Below are 21,634 nucleotides of genomic sequence, written 5' to 3' on the forward strand. Positions count from 1 at the left end.
TGGCCAATTCACCTGACCTGCACATCTTTGGACTGTGGGAGGAAACCCACACAGATACAGGGAGAATGTGCAAACTCCACATAGACAGTCACCCAAGGCTACAATCAAACCTGGGACGCAGGTGCTATGAGACTGCAGTGCTAATCACTGTGCTGCCCATTTTAAAGGAACTCCTACATGTAAGGGGAATTGGGAAAATTGTGCATATAGAATCCCATGCTGATAATCATCTACTCTGAGACAATATCTGCTTCACAAACGTGTCATAGAAAAGAGGTTGAGAGTTTATCTGGTGAATACAAAAGAGATGCTGGGAAGAAAATTTCTCAACTAAAAAGGTGTTGATGCGAGTCATCATCTATTGGATTGCTTAGCAAAATCAGTGCTTGTTCTGTTAAGATTGTGTCTTTTTTGTGCTTTATAAAATTGTGTACTGAAATGAGAAAGAACAGTTTTAAAATCAGCATTTAAAGGATTGTTGCATGTTTGTAAAAACATGTAACCTGCCACTTATTGGCAAGCACTGTTTTAACAACTGTTTGGACAAGAGTAATATAAGTGGTTGCAGATGACTGAAAACTGTGGGGTACAAATGCAACTGGGTGGCAACAAGAACTTAACTGATCTATGGACTAGTGACTAGTTATCAATGATAAAAGGTTTTGCCAGCCAATAACCATTCTCAGGTAAGTACGAACTATGTGGGGTTAGGAACAAAATAGAGAGGAGTGTTTTGATCTCCATCAGCACAGGCACTGTTTCTCCATTCTCCACAGTCAAAACTTATCTTAAACTTACACAACAAGAGCAGAATGTTTTACAACAAGCACTCAACATACTATAATTCCAAGGATCAAGAGTGGAAACAAACTTCTTAAATTTTATTTCTGTGCACAAGAATTGTATTAATGAAAAACTATTAATGAAAATATAGACACTGGAAGAAATGCACACCTGTGTGAATAAAACCAATCTCACTTAGACAAAAAGCTCTGCATTAAAACACTGCAGAAAATTATGCATTGTGTAGGTCTGGAATTACATGTAAGACCATAAGACATAGGAGTGGAAGTAAGGCCATTCAGCCCATCGAGTCCTCTCAGCCATTCAATCATGGCTGATGGGCATTTCAACTTCACTTACCCGCATTCTCCCCGTAGCCCTTAATTCCTCGAGACATCAACAAAATATCAATCTCTGCCTTGAAGACATTTAGCGTCCCGGCCTCCACTGCACTCTGCGGCAATGAATTCCACAGGCCCACCACTCTCTGGCTGAAGAAATGTCTCCGCATTTCTGTTCTGAATTGACCCCCTCTAATTTTAAGGCTGTGTCCACGGGTCCTAGTCTCCTTGCCTAACGGAAAAAATTTCCTAGCGTCCACCCTTTCCAAACCATGTATTATCTTGTAAGTTTCTATTAAGTCTCCCCTTAATCTTCTTAACTCCAATGAATACAATCCCAGGATCCTCAGCCGTTCCTCGTATGTTAGACCAACCATTCCAGGGATCATCCGTGTGAATCTCTGCTGGACACGTTCCACTGCCAGTATGTCCTTCCTGAGGTGTGGGGACCAAAGCTGGACACAGTAATCCAAATGGGGCCTAACCAGAGCTTTATAAGTCTCAGTAGCACAACCGTGCTTTTATATTCCAACCCTCTTGAGATAAGTGACATCATTGCATTCGCTTTCTTAATCACGGACTCAACCTACATGTTCACCTTTAGAGAATCCTCGACTAGCACTCCCAGATCCCTTTGTACTTTGGCTTTATGAATTTTCTCACTGTTCAGAAAGTAGTCTATGCATTTATTCTTTTTTCCAAAGTGCAAGACCTCGTATTTGCTCACATTGAATTCCGATCAGCCATTTCCTGGACCACGCTCCCAAACTGTCTAGATCCTTCTGCAGCCTCCCCACTTCCTCAGTACTACCTGCCTGTCCACCTAACTTTGTATCATCAGCTACTTCGCTAGAATGCCCCCAGTTCCTTTATCCAGATCATTAATATATAATGTGAACAGCTGCGGCCCCAACACTGAAACCTGTGGGACACCGCTTGTCACCGGCTGCCATTCCGAAAAAGAACCTTTTATCCCAACTCTCTGCCTTCTGTCAGACAGCCAATCCTCAATCCATACCAGTAGCTCACCTCGAACACCATAGACCCTCACCTTGCTCAGCAGCCTCCCGTGTGGCACCTTATCAAAGGCATTTTGGAAGTCTAGATAGACCACATCCACTGGGTTTCCCTGATTTAACCTACTTGTCACCTCTTCAAAGAATTTCAACAGGTTCATCAGACACGACCTCCCCTTACTAAATCCATGTTGACTTGTGTTCCTAACAGCATACTGTTCATAATTATCTGAGAATGATTATTGGCTAGCAAAAGCCTTTCATCCCTAGTCCATAGATCAAATCAAGTTCTGGTTGTCACACAGTTGCATTTGTACCCCTCAGTTTTAAGTCATCTGCAACCACTTCAATTACTACTTGTTCAGACAGTTGTTTATACAGTATTTGCCAATAAGTGGCAGGTTATTTGTTTTTTCTCATTTCAGTATACAATTCTTTCTCATTTCAGTACATAATTTTAAAAAGCACAAAAAGGACACAACCTTAGAAGAACAAACACTAATTTTGCTTAGCAATCCAATAGATGATGACTTGCATATCGATATTGCTACACTTGAGGACCTCCTGCCTAATTTCCCATATTTTCTCTGTAGAACCTCATCCCTTTCTCATTCCAGGTCACTGGAACTAAAGTGTACAATGACCTTACGCTTGCCACTCTCCCCTTAAAAATATTCTGCACCTCTCCGACACATTCCACCTGGCACCAGGAGGAAGTACGGACTACAGATGCTGGAGAGTCAGAATCAAAAAGTGTGGCAGTGGAAAAGCAGAGCAGGTCAGGCAACATCCTCGGATGCTGCCTGACCTGCTGTGCTTTCCAGTGCCACACGTTTCAACTTAGACCCTGGCACCAGAGCACCATTCTGATATCTCACTGTTAGCCATAGAAACGTCTGTCTATGCTCCTGACTAGACAGTCCCCTATCACAACCAATCATTGGAAATGACATACCCCTCATTACAGTTCAGCCAGTCTTGGTACCAGAAACCTGGCTGTCAATGCCAAATGCCCCTGAGAGGCCATCATCCCCAATATTATCCAAAACAGCATGTCTCTTTGAGATGGGGATAACCACAGGAGACTCCTGCACTACGTGCCTACCTCTCCTACTTTGCCTCGTGCCTCGTGATAACCCATCGACCTAAACGTTTTTCTACCTTCATGAAACTGTCATCCATCACACTCTCTGTCTCCTGTAAATTCCTCACTGCCTCTAAATGCCACTTCAACCAATTCGTGAGATCCAACGTTCACATCCAAACACAGACATAATCATCCAGAACACTGAAATTCTCCCTAATTTTCCACATCCGACAAGAACATATCACTGCACTAAAAGCATAAAATGAAAATATATGTTTCAAATCTTCTAAGTACCATTTGCCTGTGTTTAGTCCATATCCCTCGAAACTTTTCCTAACAATGTAATTGTCCAAATGTCTTTTAAAGGTTGCAATTGTACTCGCCTCTACCACTTACACATGCATTCTATCTAACCTATTTCACCTCAAAGGAAGAATCAGTGTATTTTAAACAATGGCACGTCAAAATAATGTTAGCTAACATTATACTCTTCATTATAATCAATTTCCTCAGGTGCATTGTATCTTCCAAATTTCACATATTTCCTGCCTTACTTCACTCACAATTGTTGAATGCCTTCATCTGCAAATTTGATAATGATTTACTCACAAACATTCTGATGCCTACCATTAAGCCGAAAGCTGATTCAAAATTCTACAGTTTGAATAATCTCTTTTGTAACTCCTCTGCCTGCATCACACCCTATGACACACAGATATCTTGATCAATTCCTGTCATGATGATACCCCAATGACCAGAGACCTCTGCATCGGCTATAACTCCAGTCAGTGAAGAATTCCTTCGTCCTGCATTGACTTTCTTGGTTCTATACTCAGTCAAATGGAATTTTAACACAGACTGCAGTTGCTCTATTTTCCTCTAAATGTTTGGATTCTTGAAAAATAAAAAAGGTAGCACCAACATGGTTAATAATGTTTAGGCTTGTTGCATTCCAGACCAGCAGAATGCTTTTCTCTACGTATTTTATGTCTTCTTCTTTTACTTCTCTCTGTTCATCTTCGAGGCCAAAACAGTGTCGGTGAGACGTTAGCTGTAGCATTGGCAGTGTAGATCGGGGCTCCTAGCAGTGGTGGTGGTGGGGGGACCTGGATTCTTGGCCACAGTAAGCTGAGTACCTGGACTCTTGATGGCAGCAGTGCCTGGGGCAGGGACTCTTGGCTGCAGTAGGCCTGGGGCCTGGACTCTTGGCAGTATTGGTGCCCAGAGCAGAGACTCTGGTGGCAGTAGGTTTGGAGCCTGGACTCTTGGTGGTGTCAGACAGTAGTAGAGTGCATTGGTGTCAGCATTAATGTTCCTGGAGCAGTCTGAAACGCCTTCCAGAGAACTTTCAGAAGTCCTGGAGCCATGTGTGAGGCCCAAGTTGAACAGAAGATGTACTCTTATTTATCTATTTTTATTCTTTTTGTGGCTCAAAGTTGCACCAGATTGTTGTGACAAAACACTTTTCACTATATCTTCAAGATGTACGTGATAAAAAAATTTAATTACTTAATTAATTCATTCATTCATTCAATGTCGAAATTAAGATTGTAAGTCTACTTTTTCTGATGAAACACAATCTAAGCATTGGTGAGTAACTCACTTGTAAATTGTAAATTGGGTAACATCAGTAAAACGACTGGGAGGGTGGTAATTGTTTTACTTAAATTTATTCTGCTCTTTCATGGACAAGACATAGCTTGGTGAGGTTCCATCACATCAGATGAGTGTCAGTGTTACTAGAACAGCCTTGTTAAGAAGTGAGTTAATTCTGTCAAAGCACAACAAAAGTCTGTTTGAGAAGAGGATAAAATGTCCCAAAATGCTTGAAGCAGCAACTTAAAAATATCCATACATAGCCATACATAAACTAAAAAGAAGTTGCTAGAAATTTAATGGAGCTGCTTACCAGTATGATCAACATAGCCCCAATGAATCTCGATGGCTGCTTTCGGGTAATTTGAACTTCATTATGATTCAAGGCTTCAGTATAATTCATTCTACTTTGTGAGTTTATTGACAATAGCTGGTAGCCTCTACAGATACATCTGTTATCACTTAAAATGGAGTATTATTCAGATGTAGCTAGATATTTATCATAATAAGTATCATTCTCTGACATCATTGTTCACCTTTCTGAAACAAAAGTAAACTTTGCCAGGATCGAATAAAGAGCTAAACTCCAAAAGGAATAAAAGCATCATGCCACTGATTTGGTAGCACCATGCAAAAGAACACAACATGCCATTGGCAACATGCAACTGCTAACTATAACAAAGGGAAAGTCTATGAGACATACCCCTTTTTATTGAAGAAAGTAATAGCCTAATTTCAATTTTCTTTTAGCAGAAAATTCATTTGTTTCAAAAACTAACTAGATAACCTCAAGTTGAGCTTCTCGCCCTGAGAGGCCTCTTCTGGGATGTCAATTACAGATAATATTTATAAAGGTACCAAAACAGTTCCACTTAAAACAGAAAAAGGTACATACGGTACCACGGCATCTGTTTCAAAACTTGTTCAGGATACTCCCTGAATAATCTGACTTGAAGTAACTGTACAGCAAGTTTGGTTACTTTGATTTTTAAGGCACCTTGAGATTGTAGGCTGAACATTTCATATTTTTAACAGGACGGCATATAAAATAAGGTGGGTGCCAAGCCCATTACCAACTCACACTCAAACTCACTCATAGATATTTTCTAATCAACCTGTTCAGAGATGTTATTATATACTCCGGAGGAGGTGAGACTTGAATCTGAGCCTCCTGGTAGGAACACTAGGTAGGGTGCTGAAATCGGCAATCCACCTACTGTACAGAAATAAACACTTAAGGGCCAATTGAGCTCCTTAAAAACTCATGCGATGTTATTACTGTACCCACACCATTATCCGGTTGGCATGGGCAGGCTGGCGTGAGTTTTTAATAAGTGGAGCAGGGATGTATGGTATTATCTTCAAAGCATCCCAGTACACTTTGAAGGGACCCCACTTTTCTAGAAGACAGGACCTTCTATTCCTTCCTACCCACATGGACTTTAAAGTCTATGTCTCCAGATTTTGCTCCCTTCCTCAAGAGCATTGAACACTCCTTGCCCAATGGCATCTCCATCTCTGGGTATGGGGATCCAAACTGCCTTTGTCTCAAGAATTCCCATGGCTCACAGTGTCCATGGTTGAGTTCTAGTGCTGCTGGACTGCTGGAGCTGCCAGTCGATTAGAACTGGCCAGGAACTAAAGAGGGCATAACAACTGCCACAGAAAGAGAGAAGTTCCACGACCGAACAACTTATCCCATGTATCGCACGGACAGGCTTTTTCTCAGCCTGTCAGCTGGCTGCTGATTTTCCTTACGGTGGGATGAGCTGTTTACTCCCAACCAGCCTTGTAAATCTCTGCCATGTATCTCCTTTCCTATTTTCCTTTTGGTGTGAAAAGTGATTGAATTATGGGTATTATTATTTACATGGTATTATTATTTACTTTTCAAAACCACTAATGTTAATTCCTCCTCCAAAACACCCAATCTGAATGACAAGTAGAGCTAATCAAGATAACAATGACACCTTCTGTAACTATAATCAAGGCCTCAAAGTCATGGGCAACCTCTATCGCACCATCCTTCTCCAGTAACTCCCTTGGAAGATGGAGAACTCTGACATCCATCCAATTGTGACTACCCTCACTTGGTGTCAGTCTTACTAATCTAAATCACAGAGCACCTCCAATGATAGCTCACATCCCATTTTGAATCATTATTGCGGAATTTCATTAAGAACAATCCATTCGTGCTGACATGAAGTCAACTTCAAATGCACGCTGATTTAATAGCTCCAAATGGTATCTCCTACACTTCTCCTAACTCCTCCATGAGCGTTGTGCTGTGACTTTTTGTCTAATAACCAGTCTTGCTAAGTCAATTGTTAACTTTAGATCTGAGACTGAAATTTTATGATATAAATGTATGAAGAGTTTTGAGGGAAAGGCAGGTACATGGCCTTGTATGACAGATCAATTGGAGCTAAACTGATGACAATCAAGGACTTCAACTTTTTCTCTGAATCCACACAAGTGTCATGACCTTTCTCTAGCACCTTAGGTGTGCATGGATTTAGTGATGTCCTGTCAAATTGGAAACACTGCCATTTTCGATCATTTGGCAGTGGAGTTGGAGGTTGAGATTAAGAGCAATAGAATAGGCTCCTGGCATTGGCAAATGGATCCTTTTATTCTCAAAGACAGTAAGTTTGTCGAGTACTTTCTCCAATTCAGAACTTTAACTTTTAGATCTGGTCTACCCTTTTCCATCACTATCGTAAAACTAATAGAATTATGTCACTAGCCCCGAAGTGCTCTCCCACTGACACCTCAGTCAACTGCCCTGCCTTATTTCCCAAGAGTAGGTCAAGGTTTGCACCTTCTCTTGTATGTACACCCACAAACTGAATCAGAAAGTTTCCTTGTACACACTTAACAAATTCCTCTTCATCTAAACCCTTAACACTAAGGCAATCCCACTCTATGTTTCGAAAGTTAAAATCCCCTATCATAACCACCCTATTATAACTGATATAACTGAGATCTCCTTACAAATTTGTTTCTCAATTTCCCTGACTTTTGGGGGGGGTCATAGAGTCATAGAGATGTACAGCATGGAAACAGACCCTTCGGTCCAACCCGTCCATACCGACCAGATATCCCAACCTAATCTAGTCCCTCCTGCCAGCACCTGGCCCATATCCCTCCAAACTCTTCCTATACCCATCCAAATGCCTCTTAAATGTTAGAATTGTACCAGCCTCCACCACTTCCTCTGGCAGCTCATTCCATACACGTACTATCTTCTGTCCCTTAGGTCTCTTTATATCTTTCCCCTCTCACCCTAAACCTATGCCCTCTGGTTCTGGACTCACAGACCCCAGGGAAAAGACTTTGCCTATTTATTCTATCCATGCCACTCATAATTTTGTAAACCCCTATAAGGTCACCCCTCAGTCTCCGACGCTTCAGGGAAAACAGCCCCAGCCTGTTCAGCCTCTCCCAATCGCTCAGATCTTCCAACCCTGGCAACATCCTTGTAAATCTTTTCTGAACCCTTTCAAGTTTCACAACATCTTTCCGATAGGAAGACGACCAGAATTGCATACAATATTCCAACAGTAGCCTAACCAATGTCCTGAACAGCCGCAACATGACCTCACAACTCCTGTACTCAATACTCTGACCAATAAAGGAAAGCATACCAAACACCTTTTTCACTATCCTACCTACCTGCAACTCCACTTTCACGGAGCTATGAATCTGCACTCCAAGGTCTCTTTGTTCAGCAACACTCTCTAGGACCTTACCATTAAGTGTATAAGTCTTGCTAAGATTTGCTTTCCCAAAATGCAGGACCTCACATTTATCAGAATTAAACTCCATCTGCCACTTCTCAGCCCATTGGACCATCTGGTCCAGATCCTGTTGTAATCTGAGGTAACCCTCTTCACTGTCCACGACACCTCCAATTTTGGTGTCATCTGCAAACTTACTAACTGTACCTCTTATGCTCGCATCCAAATCATTTATGTAAATGACATAAAGTAGAGGGCCCAGCACCGATCCTTCTGGCACTCCACTGGTCACAGGCCTCCAGTCTGAAAAACAACCCTCCACCACCAGCCTCTGTCTTCTACCTTTGAGCAAGTTCTGTATCCAAATGGCTAGTTATCCCTGTATTCCACGAGATCTAACCTTGCTAATCAGTCTCCCATGGGGAACCTTGTCGAATGCCTTACTGAAGTCCATATAGATCTCATCTATTGCTCTGCCCTCATCAATCTTCTTTGTTACTTCTTCAAAAAACACAATCAAGTTTGTGAGACATGAGTTCCCACGCACAAAGCCATGTTGACTATCCCAAATCAGTCCTTGCCTTTCCAAGTACACGTACATCCTGTCCCTCATGATTCCCTCCAACAACTTGCCCACCACCGAGGTCAGGCTCACCGGTCTATAGTTCCCTGGTTTGTCTTTACCGCCCTTCTTAAACAGTGGCACCACTTTTGCCAACTTCCATTCTTCTGGCACCTCACCTGTGACAATTGATGATAGAAATATCTCAGCAAGAGGCCGAGCAATCACTTCTCTAGCTTCCTACAGAGTTCTCTTCCCACAGGGTCTATAACACAATCCAAATAATTCTTATAAGCATGGCATTCCAACCGGAACTATATATCAACAAACACATTGAGTTCGACTCCATCTACCACCCCGAGAAAAAACATAGGAAATGACATCACCACCAGAAATGACATCACCAACCCAAAGAAACACAAACATATAAATAGAAAGCAGGTATCATCAACAGTGCTTCGCCCTGAAGCCCAAAAACGAAACGTCTGGAAATGAACCTTCCAGCTCAGAGAGCAAACCTACATCTAGAACCTCAACCTGAGCTACAAATCTTCTCAAACGTTGCTAAAATCTATGGGCATAATACGCTAAAAATGGCCCCAAAATGGGAAATGAATGCCATCTGACAGAGTGCCACCTGTGAACAGCTGTACTTTCTGCACAAATGCCTAAGGAAACAGGTACTACATAAATGTCTAAAATACAAACCTCCCCTTACAGCCCACTAGCCAAACGAATAGCAGAGCAAAACGGCCACAGAATGATTAGAGAAATGATTAATGATTCCCACAACAGACTCCGTAAATACAACTGGGAAATTTTGCACCAAAAATCTTTACTCACTCGTGCAACAGACCATGAATGGACTGGCACAGTACAACAAGACATGGATATTAGACAGCAACAAACACAGAAAATGAAAAAACTAGACCTGCAAAAAAACTAGACAAACTTACACAAAGTAACAACACTGACAACACAGAAGCATGGATAAAAAACGTTTCGGATTGACCCTTAACAGACACTGAAAAAGCTACCTTAGTAAGAGGATCAAATTACAACTGCCAGGATGCGGACAAGAAAGATTTCTTAGCAGCATTAGAAACAACACTAAAAGACAACCAACTCACAAAAGAAACCCAGGAAAATATCAGACAGGTAGTCGCGCCAATATTAAGCAGAAAAAAGAAAGGAAATACAATAAATACACAAGAAAGGAAAGCACAGGAAAGACTAAAAGAAAACATTGTTATTCTCCCTGAAAACAAAGGACACTTGACAGTCAAGTCATTCTAAATCGAAGAGATTACATTGAAAAAGCGAACGCACTACTTACAGAAACCAACACTTACCAACAGGTAGCGATAGACCCGGACCCACAACTAGAGAACCGAATCACAGCCCAACTCAAAAAACTTAAGAAATCCGGAGAAATAAATAAGACCGACTTCCAAGAAATAAAACCAGACGGATCCAACACACCACGCTTCTACAGATTACCCAACATTCACAAACCAGGAGCCCCCCTCAGACCCACAGTCTTGCTACCTGGAACACCAACTTACAGACTGGCCAGGGAGCTACACCAAAGACTAAAACACTTAGTAGAAGACTTATGCCACCTCCATCCACTCCACCCAAGAATTCCTAAAGACCATCAACGACACTAAGATAGAAGATGATGAAATAATGGTCTCCTTTGATGTAACAGCCTTGTTAACATCAATCAACATCAACCTGGCCAAGGAAACAGTGACTACATTATTAGAAGACCCAAAGACACAAACACCAAACACCACTAACTTCATCAGCAAGGACAGTATCTTCAAGCTACTGGACCTATGCCTTATCACACACTTAATCTCCAATGACAAAACCTATAGACAAAGCAAAGAAACACCCATGGGATCTCCAATATCAGGGTTCTTAGCAGAGACAATAATGTAGAGACTTGAATAAACAGCTCTGCCAACCATCCAACACAAATTTTGGGTCCGCTACATGATGACACCTTTGTCATCACTAAATGAAACAAATTAGAGGAAACCTTCAAGACCATCAATAATACCCTTACTGGCATAAAATTCACTAAAGAGGAGGAAAACAACAACAAACTGCCATTCCTAGATGTTACAGTAGAGCGAATGGGGAACTTCAAACCAACATCTACAGAAAAACAACACATATGGACCAAATATTAAACTACAGATGCAATCATCCCAACATCCACAAACGCAGCTTCATCAGAACATTATTTCAGTGAGCCAACATACACTGCACAGAGGAACTACGTAGAGCAAAGGAAAATCACCTTTACCATGTATTCAAAAAGAATGGGTACCCAAAACACATCCAAACCCTAGCCACTCTCCCATACAAAGACATCTCGGAAATGACTGCCAGACTACTCAGAACCCTTGGCATCATGGTAGCCACAAACCCACCAACACATTAAATAGCAGATAATGAACTTGAAAGACCCTATACAGACAACATAAAAGTAAAACTCATATCATTTACAAAATACCATGCAAGAATTGTAACAAACACTTCATTAGACAAACAGGCAGAAATCTAGCCACCAGGATACATGAACATCGACTAGCCACAAAACGACATGACCCTCTCTCACTAGTATCCTTACATACAGATGAGAAAGGACATCACTTCAACTGGGACAACACATCCATCTTAGGTCAAGCCAAACAGAGACATGCATGAGAATCCTTGCAAGCATGGCATTCCAACCGGAACTCCATCAACAAACACATCCAGTTTGTCCCGATCTACCACCCCCTGAGAAAAAGAACAAGAAATGACATCACCACAGGAAAGGACATCACCACAGGAAATAACATCAGCAACCCAAAGAAACCCAAACATATAAATGGAAAGCAGGAATTATCATCGGTGCTTCGCCCGGAGGCCCATTGAAGGATGACATCTAATAGGGTGACGAAAGGTCTGAAAATGAACCTTCCAGCTCAGTGAGCAAACCTACATTCAGAACCTCAACCTGAGCTACAGGTCTTCTCAAAACCTGCTAATTCCAATAAGGTGATCATCCCTTTCCTATTTCTCATTTCCATGCAAATAACGTCCCTGGATGTATTTCCAGGAATATCCTCCCTCAGCACAGCTGTAATGCTATCTCTTATCAAAAACGCCACTCCTCCTCTCTTGCCTCCCTTTCTGTCCTTCCTGCAGCATTTGTATCCTGGAACATTAAGCTGCCAGTCCTGTCCATCCCTGAACCATGATTCTGTAATTGCTATGATATCCCATGTTCCTACACATGCCCTGACTTAATCTGCCTTCCCTGTTCGGTTTGCTGCATTTAAATAAATACAGTTACATTTATCAGTCCTACCTTGTTCTCTGCATTGTCCCTATCTGCCCTGACTGTTTGACTCACTTCTGTTCTCAACTGTACCAGTCTCATATTGACCTTTTTCCTCACTATCTCCCTGGGTCCCACCCCTCCCCAACTTACTAGTGTAAATCCTCCCAAGCAGCTCTAGCAAATCTCCCTGCCAGTATATTAGTCCCCTTCCAGTTTAGGTGCAATCCGTCCTTCTTGTACAGGTCACTTCTACCCCAGAAGAGATTCCAATGATCCAAAAATGTGAATCCTTCTCCCATACACCAGTTCCTCAGCCATACATTCATCTGCTCTATCCTCCTATTCCTGTCCTCACTAGCTCGTAGCACCGGAAGTAATCCAGATATTACTACTCTCGAGGACCTCATTTTTAAATTCCTGCCTAACTCTCTGTAATCTCCCTTCAGAATCTCAACCCTTTCCCTTCCTATGTCATTGGTTCCAATGTGTACAATGACCTCCTGCTGGCCCCTCTCCCCCTTGAGAACATTCTGCACGCTCTCGAGACATCTTTGATTCTGGCACCAGGGAAGCAACACACCATTCTGACTTATTGCTGCTGGCCACAGAAACGTTAGTCTGTACCTCAGACTAGACAGTCCCCAAACACAATCAATCGCTTGGAACCTGACGTACCTCTCATTACATTAGACCCAGTCTCAATACCAGAAACTTGGCTGTTCATGCTACATTCCCCTGAGAATCCATCACCCCTACTTTTTTCCAAAACAGCATACTTGTTTGAAATGGGGACAGCCACAGAAGACTCCTGCACTACCTAGCTATCTCTCTTACCTTTCCTGGAGTTAACCCATCTATGTGACTGTATCTGAGACTTTCCCCCCTTCCTATAACTGCCATCCATCACATCCCCTTGCTCTTGTAAATTCCTCAATACCTCTAACTGCCTCTGCAACTGATCCATTCAATCTGATATGATTCGCAACCAACGGCATTTATTGCAGGTATAATCCTCAGTAACCCATAAACTCTCCCTAAACTCTCACATCCGACAAGAAGAGCTATCACTCTACTAAGGACCATTTTTGTTTCTTTCAATCTACAGACCCAGAAAATAGCACTGTCTTATTCCTCTACAAAACCCTACTCCAGGTTAAATTACTAATTATGGCTTATATTTTAAGTTTAATCAAGAGATATAGCTCAATAAAACATATAGTCAAGAAAGAACCCACTCTACTCACTACTGCAGACTAATTTTAAGGCCACGCTTCAAATCCACTAATCTGCTTCTGTGCTGTGTCCTCTCCAAAAAAGGTTCCTCCGAGATTAGTTGCACACTTTACAGTTTTTTGAGATTTTCCAGATGCACTCCGATGTCTAGCGATACACGAATCCAACAGCAAAGGCAATAACTGCTAACTCTGTCAATTAGCAATGTGGATTTCTTTCTTTCTTTCTCTCTCTCTCTCTCTCTCTTCCCCCCCCCCCCCCACCGCACTGACCTCACCATTGCTTCCTTTGTCTGCTCTTCTCCTTTTTAAAAGTGCTATTGTTTTGACTTTTTTTTTCTCCAAAGCTCCAAAACAATGCAGCAGCATATAAAACAGTAATTGCTTCTCCTGGAATTCAAGGAAATCACCTCCAACACCTAAAATACCTCAAAAAGGAGCAGCTGTTAAAGCCAGAAATGTTCCCGTCCTCCATCTTGGATTACCCAGAATCCTGCATTAATATAGTTGGCTCTTTCTTTGGGATATAAGATCAATTTTGCAAAGTTAGAGCTATGTCTGTGGGAAATATGTCTTCAGGGAATATCTGATATCGAAGGTGAATTACGATTCCCCTTTAAATGGTCACGAGGGAGTGTTTTCTTACACTTAGGTTTTTTTGTTACACCCACCTTTGATCAATTATTTCAGGCTAACTTTGTTCACTTCCTTGACAAGATTAGAAAAGACCTTCAAAGATGAGAGGTCCTTCCAATCTCTTGGTTAGGTCGAATAACCCTTAGCAAAATGAATGTCCTTCCTCGTCTGTTATATCCCATGCAAATGCTGCCCCTGATGTTTCACAGGCAAACATTGCAAAGACTCACTGGTTGGCTTAGTTATTTTATTTGACGTCACAGACGGCCCCTCATTAAGTTAGCCAAATCACAGTTACCCCAAGTGTTGGGGGAGTAGACTTTCTAGATATTAAGAGATACCAACTAAGCTCCCTTCTGTCCTTCGTGAGCAACTGAGCTTGTGAGGACCCAAGATCAATATGGTCGGAGATCGAGGCCTCACATGCAAACTGCCCCCTTACTAATCTGTAGTTTGTGGATAAGATGAGAAACATTATGGAATACTGTAGGAATCCATTATGAATACGGTCAAAGCATGGAGAGCAATGCGACAGAGCGAAGGCAGTTTAACTAAAACCTCCTTTCTTGCCCCTATAGTTGGTACGCCAGGATTCCAGCAGGGATAATGGAATTCAAACTGTGGGCAACTAGGAGAGTGTCCAGTGTGGAAGACTTGTTTGAGGTGGAGGTCATGATGTCCTTCGCCAAATGAGCCGCAAGTATGGATTGTCCCGCAGAGATCTTTTTTGTTACTTTCAGTTTAGGGACATGATCCAAAAGAAGGCTACGCTTTTGACCAACCTCTATAGGTCTGACACAAAGAGGAGAGTGCTTTATGCCACAAGTACTCTCTCAGTTAATACTCTCTACCACCTACTAGTAGGGGTGCGGAGCCTCAAATGACATTGAGCGACTATGTGAGGTCTGGAAGCAACAATTGGGAGTGAAAATCCCCTCAGAGACTTGGAAGGACATCTGAGAGAACGCAAGAAAGATCTTGATCTGTAACAGAACACACGCCATGCTGTTGAAGGTTCTTCATAGGGTTCATCTGGCCCCAGTTTTGCAAAATTCAAAAAGGAAGCATCTCCAATCTTCCCCAAGTGCAAATTAAGCATAGGTACCCCCCTCATTGTTTGTAGTCATGCCACAAACTTTGCAGGTACTGGAGCGCTGTGGCAGGAGTAATAGAGAGGTCCTGGGGACTGAAGTGAAGGTAGACCCAGTATCTCTTCTCTTGTGCTTGCTGAATATTTCTTCTTCAGATGGGAAGGGCTGTTTAACATTCTCACTTATTGTGTGAGGAAGAACATATTGATGAGTTGGGAGTCTGAGAACCCTCCGGGCCTGTTGGGATGGCATAAGTTAATTGTGGAACACAAACCTTTGGATTTCCTCATAAATATAGTGCACCATAAAACATAAGTTTTTTTATAAGACATGACAGCCCTTTTTGAATTTCTTGGATGCAGACTTGTCTGCCATTTTAATTAGGGCATTTGTTCAGTGAGCCTTGTGCTCTGGGAGGAAGAATCCCAATTAAATATGGGTGTAATAACTAATGCTCCTGAAAGTTTGGACCTTCAATGTGGTTGCACTGCGTGGCGCTATTTATTTATTTATAGATTTGTGGTGAGTGTAGTTTTGATTTGTTTTGGACAGTAGAGTAGTAATTAGTTTACTGTAATTATTGTTATCATTTTAAATTGTTATATTTATGTAATTTTACAATTTTGTAAAGAAAAAACTTCTCAATTAAAATAAATAAAAGTGATGGCGACTGAAAGATAGAGCAATCTTAAGGGAATATATAACTATTTCCCTTCCTACATTCCCTGTTTCCTTCACAATAATGAAACTCCATTGCTTTGTCACAGATTCTATTCCACTTCTCAGTTAGATTGAAAGACATTCTACATAATCACATCCATCTTGGTCTGAATTTCCAACCTCATTTCTTTACTATCACATAAATTGCTTCTTTCCCTGTCCTCAACTCCGCCTTCTGCCGATCTCTGGGAAAGCTTTCATTCCTTCATTTGTGATCTGCAGAGGCAACTCCTTCAGTATTCTACTGACCAGCTTACACGTTTCATCATTTGTAAATTTCAGCTCATACAAAATTCTTCTACCCGTATACTGTTCTTCTCATCCACCACTCTTGATCATTCTGACATTCATAAGAACACAAGAAACTGCCATTGAACCTTATGTGCCATTCAATATCATCATGGCTCATATTCTGTCTCAACTCTGTTTTTCTGCCACACCCTCCAAGTCCCTTGATTCTGAGAGATCAAAAATCTATCAATCTCAGCCTAGAGCATATTAACAATGTGGCACCCATAGCTCTCTTTGGAATAGATAGTTCCAATAATTCATAATCCTTTGTGTCGAGAAGCTTCTTCTCATTTCAATCCTAAATAATCAATCTCCTAACTTGAAAATGGGTGCTTTATTGTAAGAATTTGTTTCTTGTCCTAGATTCCTATCCAAACAAAATAATCTCTCAGCATCCACCCTGTCAAGTCCCTTCAGCATCCGCATATTTCAAATAGATCAACACCTCAACTTTCTAAGTACAGAATATAGGCCTAACAGGCTCCTTCCTATCGGAAAGATGTTGTGAAACTTGAAAGGGTTCAGAAAAGATTTACAAGGATGTTGCCAGGTTTGGAGGATTTGAGCTATAGGAAGAGGCTGAACAGGCTGGGGCTGTTTTCCCTGGAGCGCCGGAGGCTGAGGGGTGACTTTATAGAGGCTTATAAAATTATGAGGGTCATGGATAGGATAAATAAACAAAGTCCTTTCTCTGGGATAGTGGAGTCCAGAACTGGAGGGCATAAGTTTAGGGTGAGAGGGGAAAGATATAAAAGAGTCCTACCGGGCAACTTTTTCACGCAGAGGGTGGTATGTGTATGGAATGAGCTGCCAGAGTAAGTGGTGGAAGCTAGTACAATTGCAACATTTAAAAGGCATCTGGTTGGGTATATGAATAGGAAGGATTTGGAGGGATATGGGACAGATGCTGGCAGGCAGGACTAGATTTGGTTGGGACATCTGGTCAGTGTGGACAAGTTGGACCGAAGGGTTTGTTTCCGTGCTGTACATTTCTGTGATCTATGACTGTATAAGTGAATTGACAGAAGACAGTCTTTCTCATTTCAATCTAAATTGGCACCTCTTAATTCTAAGACTATGTCTTCTTGTCCTCAACTCTCCCATGAGGGGAAAAGTTCTCTTAGCATTTACACTGTCAAGCCCCTTAACAATCCTAGATATTTCAATGAGATCACCCCTCATTCTTCTAAATTCCAATGAGTAGAGTGCCTCTGTTTAATCTTTGCTTGTAAGGCAAACCTTCCATACTGGGAAATAACAACGTGAGCTCTCTCTGAATGCCTTCAACAAAATATTTTCTTCAATGAGGTGACCAAAACTGCTCACAGTACTCTAATAGTAGTCTCGCCAACGTGTTGTAGAGTTGTAGTAAGACATCCCTACTCTTATATTCCAACCTCCTTGAAAGATGTCCAACACAGACCTGCTTCCACAAATGAGGTTTATTGGATATGGGAGAAAAAACAAAGGATGCAGGTTGTGAAGAATATAAATGTAGGATTACTCCTGGCATCCAATTGCAATTTGAAGTATCTGTAACGATTAGATATGTAAGATTGTTTTTGGAACTCTCTTTAAGTGGATAAATTATAGCAGTAATTAGTGTTACTCTGAATAACCTATCATTAACCAATAGTCACCTTGAATACTTCTCAGTATGAAATGCTGTCATTGTACTCTGGTCACCTCAATGCTGACAAGGATCATTTTATCTGATAAGTAAGAGAACAGTAGTATGGGTTTATTATTGAACAAAATCAAGAATGTATTTAAAATAAATGTTTTCAAGATAGGATAAACAGTTGAAGAACATTATACAGAGAAACAGAATGGCAGAGTTTAAAAAAGTCATACTTACTTTTGTTTTCTTTTTGCCAATTTTGAAAAAGTCCAATAGCCCTTTTTCTTCTTTTTCATTCAGGCCAGTGAGTGTTGAAGCACTTTGACTCAATTCTGTAAAATTAAATGTCAATTAAATTCTGCTTTCTATAAATAGTTAAAATATACTTATGTAGAGAAAAGTTTCCAATTGTCCAGTACCTAATTGCAGTTCTTATACATGCAGTTATGAATAATATTCCACATTGAATCGTCAAACAATGCACAGAAACATTTGAATCTATGCAGGCTTTGATAATTTAAAGTGATACGTTGTGTGAATTGGAAAACAGATGTAACTGTAAGCTTTGTTCTTATTTGAAATTTGCTTCTGTTTCAGAAACCCTCATCTAAAATGCATTATAAAAAGAAAGAACCAACATTCTCACTAAAAGCTAAATTTACTTATTTAGTACTGGACAAGGAGGAGGTAAGACTGACTGAGAAAACAAGCAATGTCAATCTTTTTCATTCCCTCCGTAACATGGGAATTGAATATGCAGAGGGTCATAACATTGAGATTCTTTATTCTACTGGCATCAGGTCATTATAAACATGAGAGGAAATTAAGGATAATCAAGGAGTATTTACAGTATTTACTTGGAATGAAGTCTGTGGTTTATACTATCCATCTGTTCCTTCTTCCCATCAGCACATCTTTCCGAGATTGATAGATTCTTGTTGTCTCAAGGAATTAAGGGCTACGGGGAGAACGCTGGTAAGTGGAGTTGAAATGCCCATCAGCCATGATTGAATGGCGGAGTGGACTCGATGGGCTGAATGGCCTTACTTCCACTCCTATGTCTTATGGTCTTATGGTCCTATGGACACCCATGTTTCCACAAAGGGTCCATTTGATTGCTCCAGCTACACGCCCTCACTGTGATCATTTGCTGCTGGAGGTCACCTCACTCGACATCCTCCCTCACCATCACCACCTGCTATTCTGTTACACACGACACAACTAACTTTATGTGGGAAGCAGAAGGTGATGTTCAAATGGCGCTTTTGTCAATGGAAGCTTCTGTTCACTGGCATACCAAAGAGTTCGGAGTGATTCCTTGTTGTTTATTATGTACATAATAATCTAGATATGAATGTGGGAGGTATGATCAGTACGTTTGCAGATGCCACGAAAATTGGTGGTATGATAAATAGCGAGGAGGAAACCCTTAAACCACAGATTGATATGTATGGGTTGAACAGCAACTGGGATTTAGTCCTAAAAAATGTGAAGTAATCCATTTTAGAAGAACTATCAAGGTAAAGGAGTTCACATTGAATGGCAACATCCTAGGAAGTCCAGAGGATCAGAGAGACCTTGCTGTGTATGTCTATATAGCCTTGAAGCAGCAGGAAATGCAGATAAGGTGGTTAAGAAGGCATATGGGATACTTACCTTTATTTCTCAGGGCAGTGAATACAAGAACAAGGTGATAATGATGGAGCTGTATATAACATTATGTTGGCCACAGCTGGAGTACCAAGTGTAGTTATGGTCACCACATTATAAAATGGATCTGATTACATGACAGGGTGCAGAGGAGATTCACCAGGATGTTGCCTGGACAACAGCAATTCAGTTATGAAGAGATAAGATGGTCTAAGATTGTTTTCCTTCAAGCACAGAAGGCTAAGGTGGGATCTGAGTAAGGTATACCAAATTCTAAGGGGCTTAGACCAGGTAGTTAGGGAAAAAACTTGCCCCTTGTTGGAGGGGTCAACAACCAGCAGCCTTGTTAAGGTAAAAAGCAGGAGGTTTAGAGGAGATTTGCGAAAACATTTTTCGCATAGAGGGTTCTGGGTATCTGGAACTTACTACCTAAAAGTGAAGTAGAGGTGGAATCTTCAAGTTATTTAAGAAATATTTAGATGAATGCTTGAAACACCATAGCTTTCAAAGCTACATGCCAAGTGCTGGAAAATGGCATTAGAATGGATGGATGTTTGAACACTGGCACAGACACAATGGCAGAAGGGTCTCTTTCTGTGCTTTAAAAACTCTATGACCTTTGTCCTTGAAACATGTCATCCCAACAAATACATGAGGCACACAGTGACTATTTGCTAAGCACTTACATGATTACCAGGTTCAATAACACCATGATGGCTAGTATGTTTGAGTCCACAGTAGTGGTAGTGTTCTCTTCTTGCATTACCAATCTGGATAAATGACAAGGGTTGAGGTGATATCCAGCCTAAGTTTAAGAAAACCTTCTCAGTCTCTTCGGGCTCCAGGAGCTACATTATCAGCTGAAGTTGTTGCTTCAGTTTCCACCTCCAACCTACCAGGCCTGTGCAGTTTTCCAGGGTAACAGGAGGCCTCCCCACAACAGATCAACTACTTAGACTCAAAACACAACAGTCACGCTCAGATTTCTTACCACCATACAACTCCACTCACACAAGAAATCACTCACCAACACTTCAGGTTGTACAATACCCTGAGTAAGTGCTTGTCTCCTGAACCAGAACCAACTCCTCTCTCTGAGGCTACCTTCTTGCTACCAATTCAACAACATAAGTGTGGTCACCAGTGTCCAGACCTTTGGTGACTCCATCATGTTCAGGGTCCAACACATCCTGTATCTTATTTCGACCCCTGATATTCCAATTTTAGAATAATACCCTTACACTGATTGGAAGGGCAGTCCTATCAAACTTGCAATTGCTCAATGCTTTTCTTCTTACTGCTTCCTTCTCTGTCCTCTTGTATACCAATATGAATGCCTGGCTCAGCCACATGTGATGATTGCTATTTACTTATTTTCCTCCTTCAGAAAATGTGGTGAGGTCAAGAAGATGTTCCACAGAATCTTATCCAAGGAGGGGTAGTGTGGAGAAGAGTCCATGAATGATTTCGAGCTGCTATTATAAGCATATATCAGTTCTTGAAAGCTCTCAGGCTACTTTTGTTTACTCTTAGAACGTAAGGTGCGCAGACAGTCATGCAGAGTATGGTTGAATCATTCACACTATCTGTTACCCTCTGGATGATATGGCGATATGGGTGCTGTGGCTCTTAGAAAGGCCAAAGATTTTGTAAAGTTCCTGTAGGATCAAGTTCTTAAATTTGCATCTCCAATCACTATGAATCTGACATGAACACCAAAGTGGACAATTCAATAACTCACTAACCCTCTGGTTATAATTGAGGACTTTTTAATCACTGGTGGGAACGGCCTATGTGACCTTGAATATCAAGCCAAAGAGGAGTATATCATCCAAATACACAAGGAAGGACAGGAAACTAATTTATTCATCACAAACATAAAGGTAATGGGGCATTAAAGAACCCCAACAGCATTCTTGTGCATT

At 41.3% G+C, this 21,634-nt stretch overlaps 1 protein-coding gene across 7 annotated transcripts in view; it reads right to left on the reverse strand.

The window, feature by feature from the left end:
• Positions 1 to 21,634, reverse strand: part of cobl (cordon-bleu WH2 repeat protein) — a 352,002-nt gene that overhangs the window by 159,486 nt on the left and 170,882 nt on the right. For all 7 annotated transcript variants that reach the window (XR_009644700.1, XM_060824844.1, XM_060824845.1 and 4 more), the window contains one exon: positions 18,297 to 18,391. Coding sequence is in view for 6 of the 7 variants with exons in the window: in XM_060824844.1 (XP_060680827.1) it covers positions 18,297 to 18,391 (95 nt within the window). In the remaining variant the exon portion in view is untranslated. The remainder of the gene's footprint in view (positions 1 to 18,296; positions 18,392 to 21,634) is intronic.

Source organism: Hemiscyllium ocellatum, chromosome 5 (genome assembly GCF_020745735.1).
Source record: "Hemiscyllium ocellatum isolate sHemOce1 chromosome 5, sHemOce1.pat.X.cur, whole genome shotgun sequence".
Lineage (NCBI taxonomy): Eukaryota > Metazoa > Chordata > Chondrichthyes > Orectolobiformes > Hemiscylliidae > Hemiscyllium > Hemiscyllium ocellatum.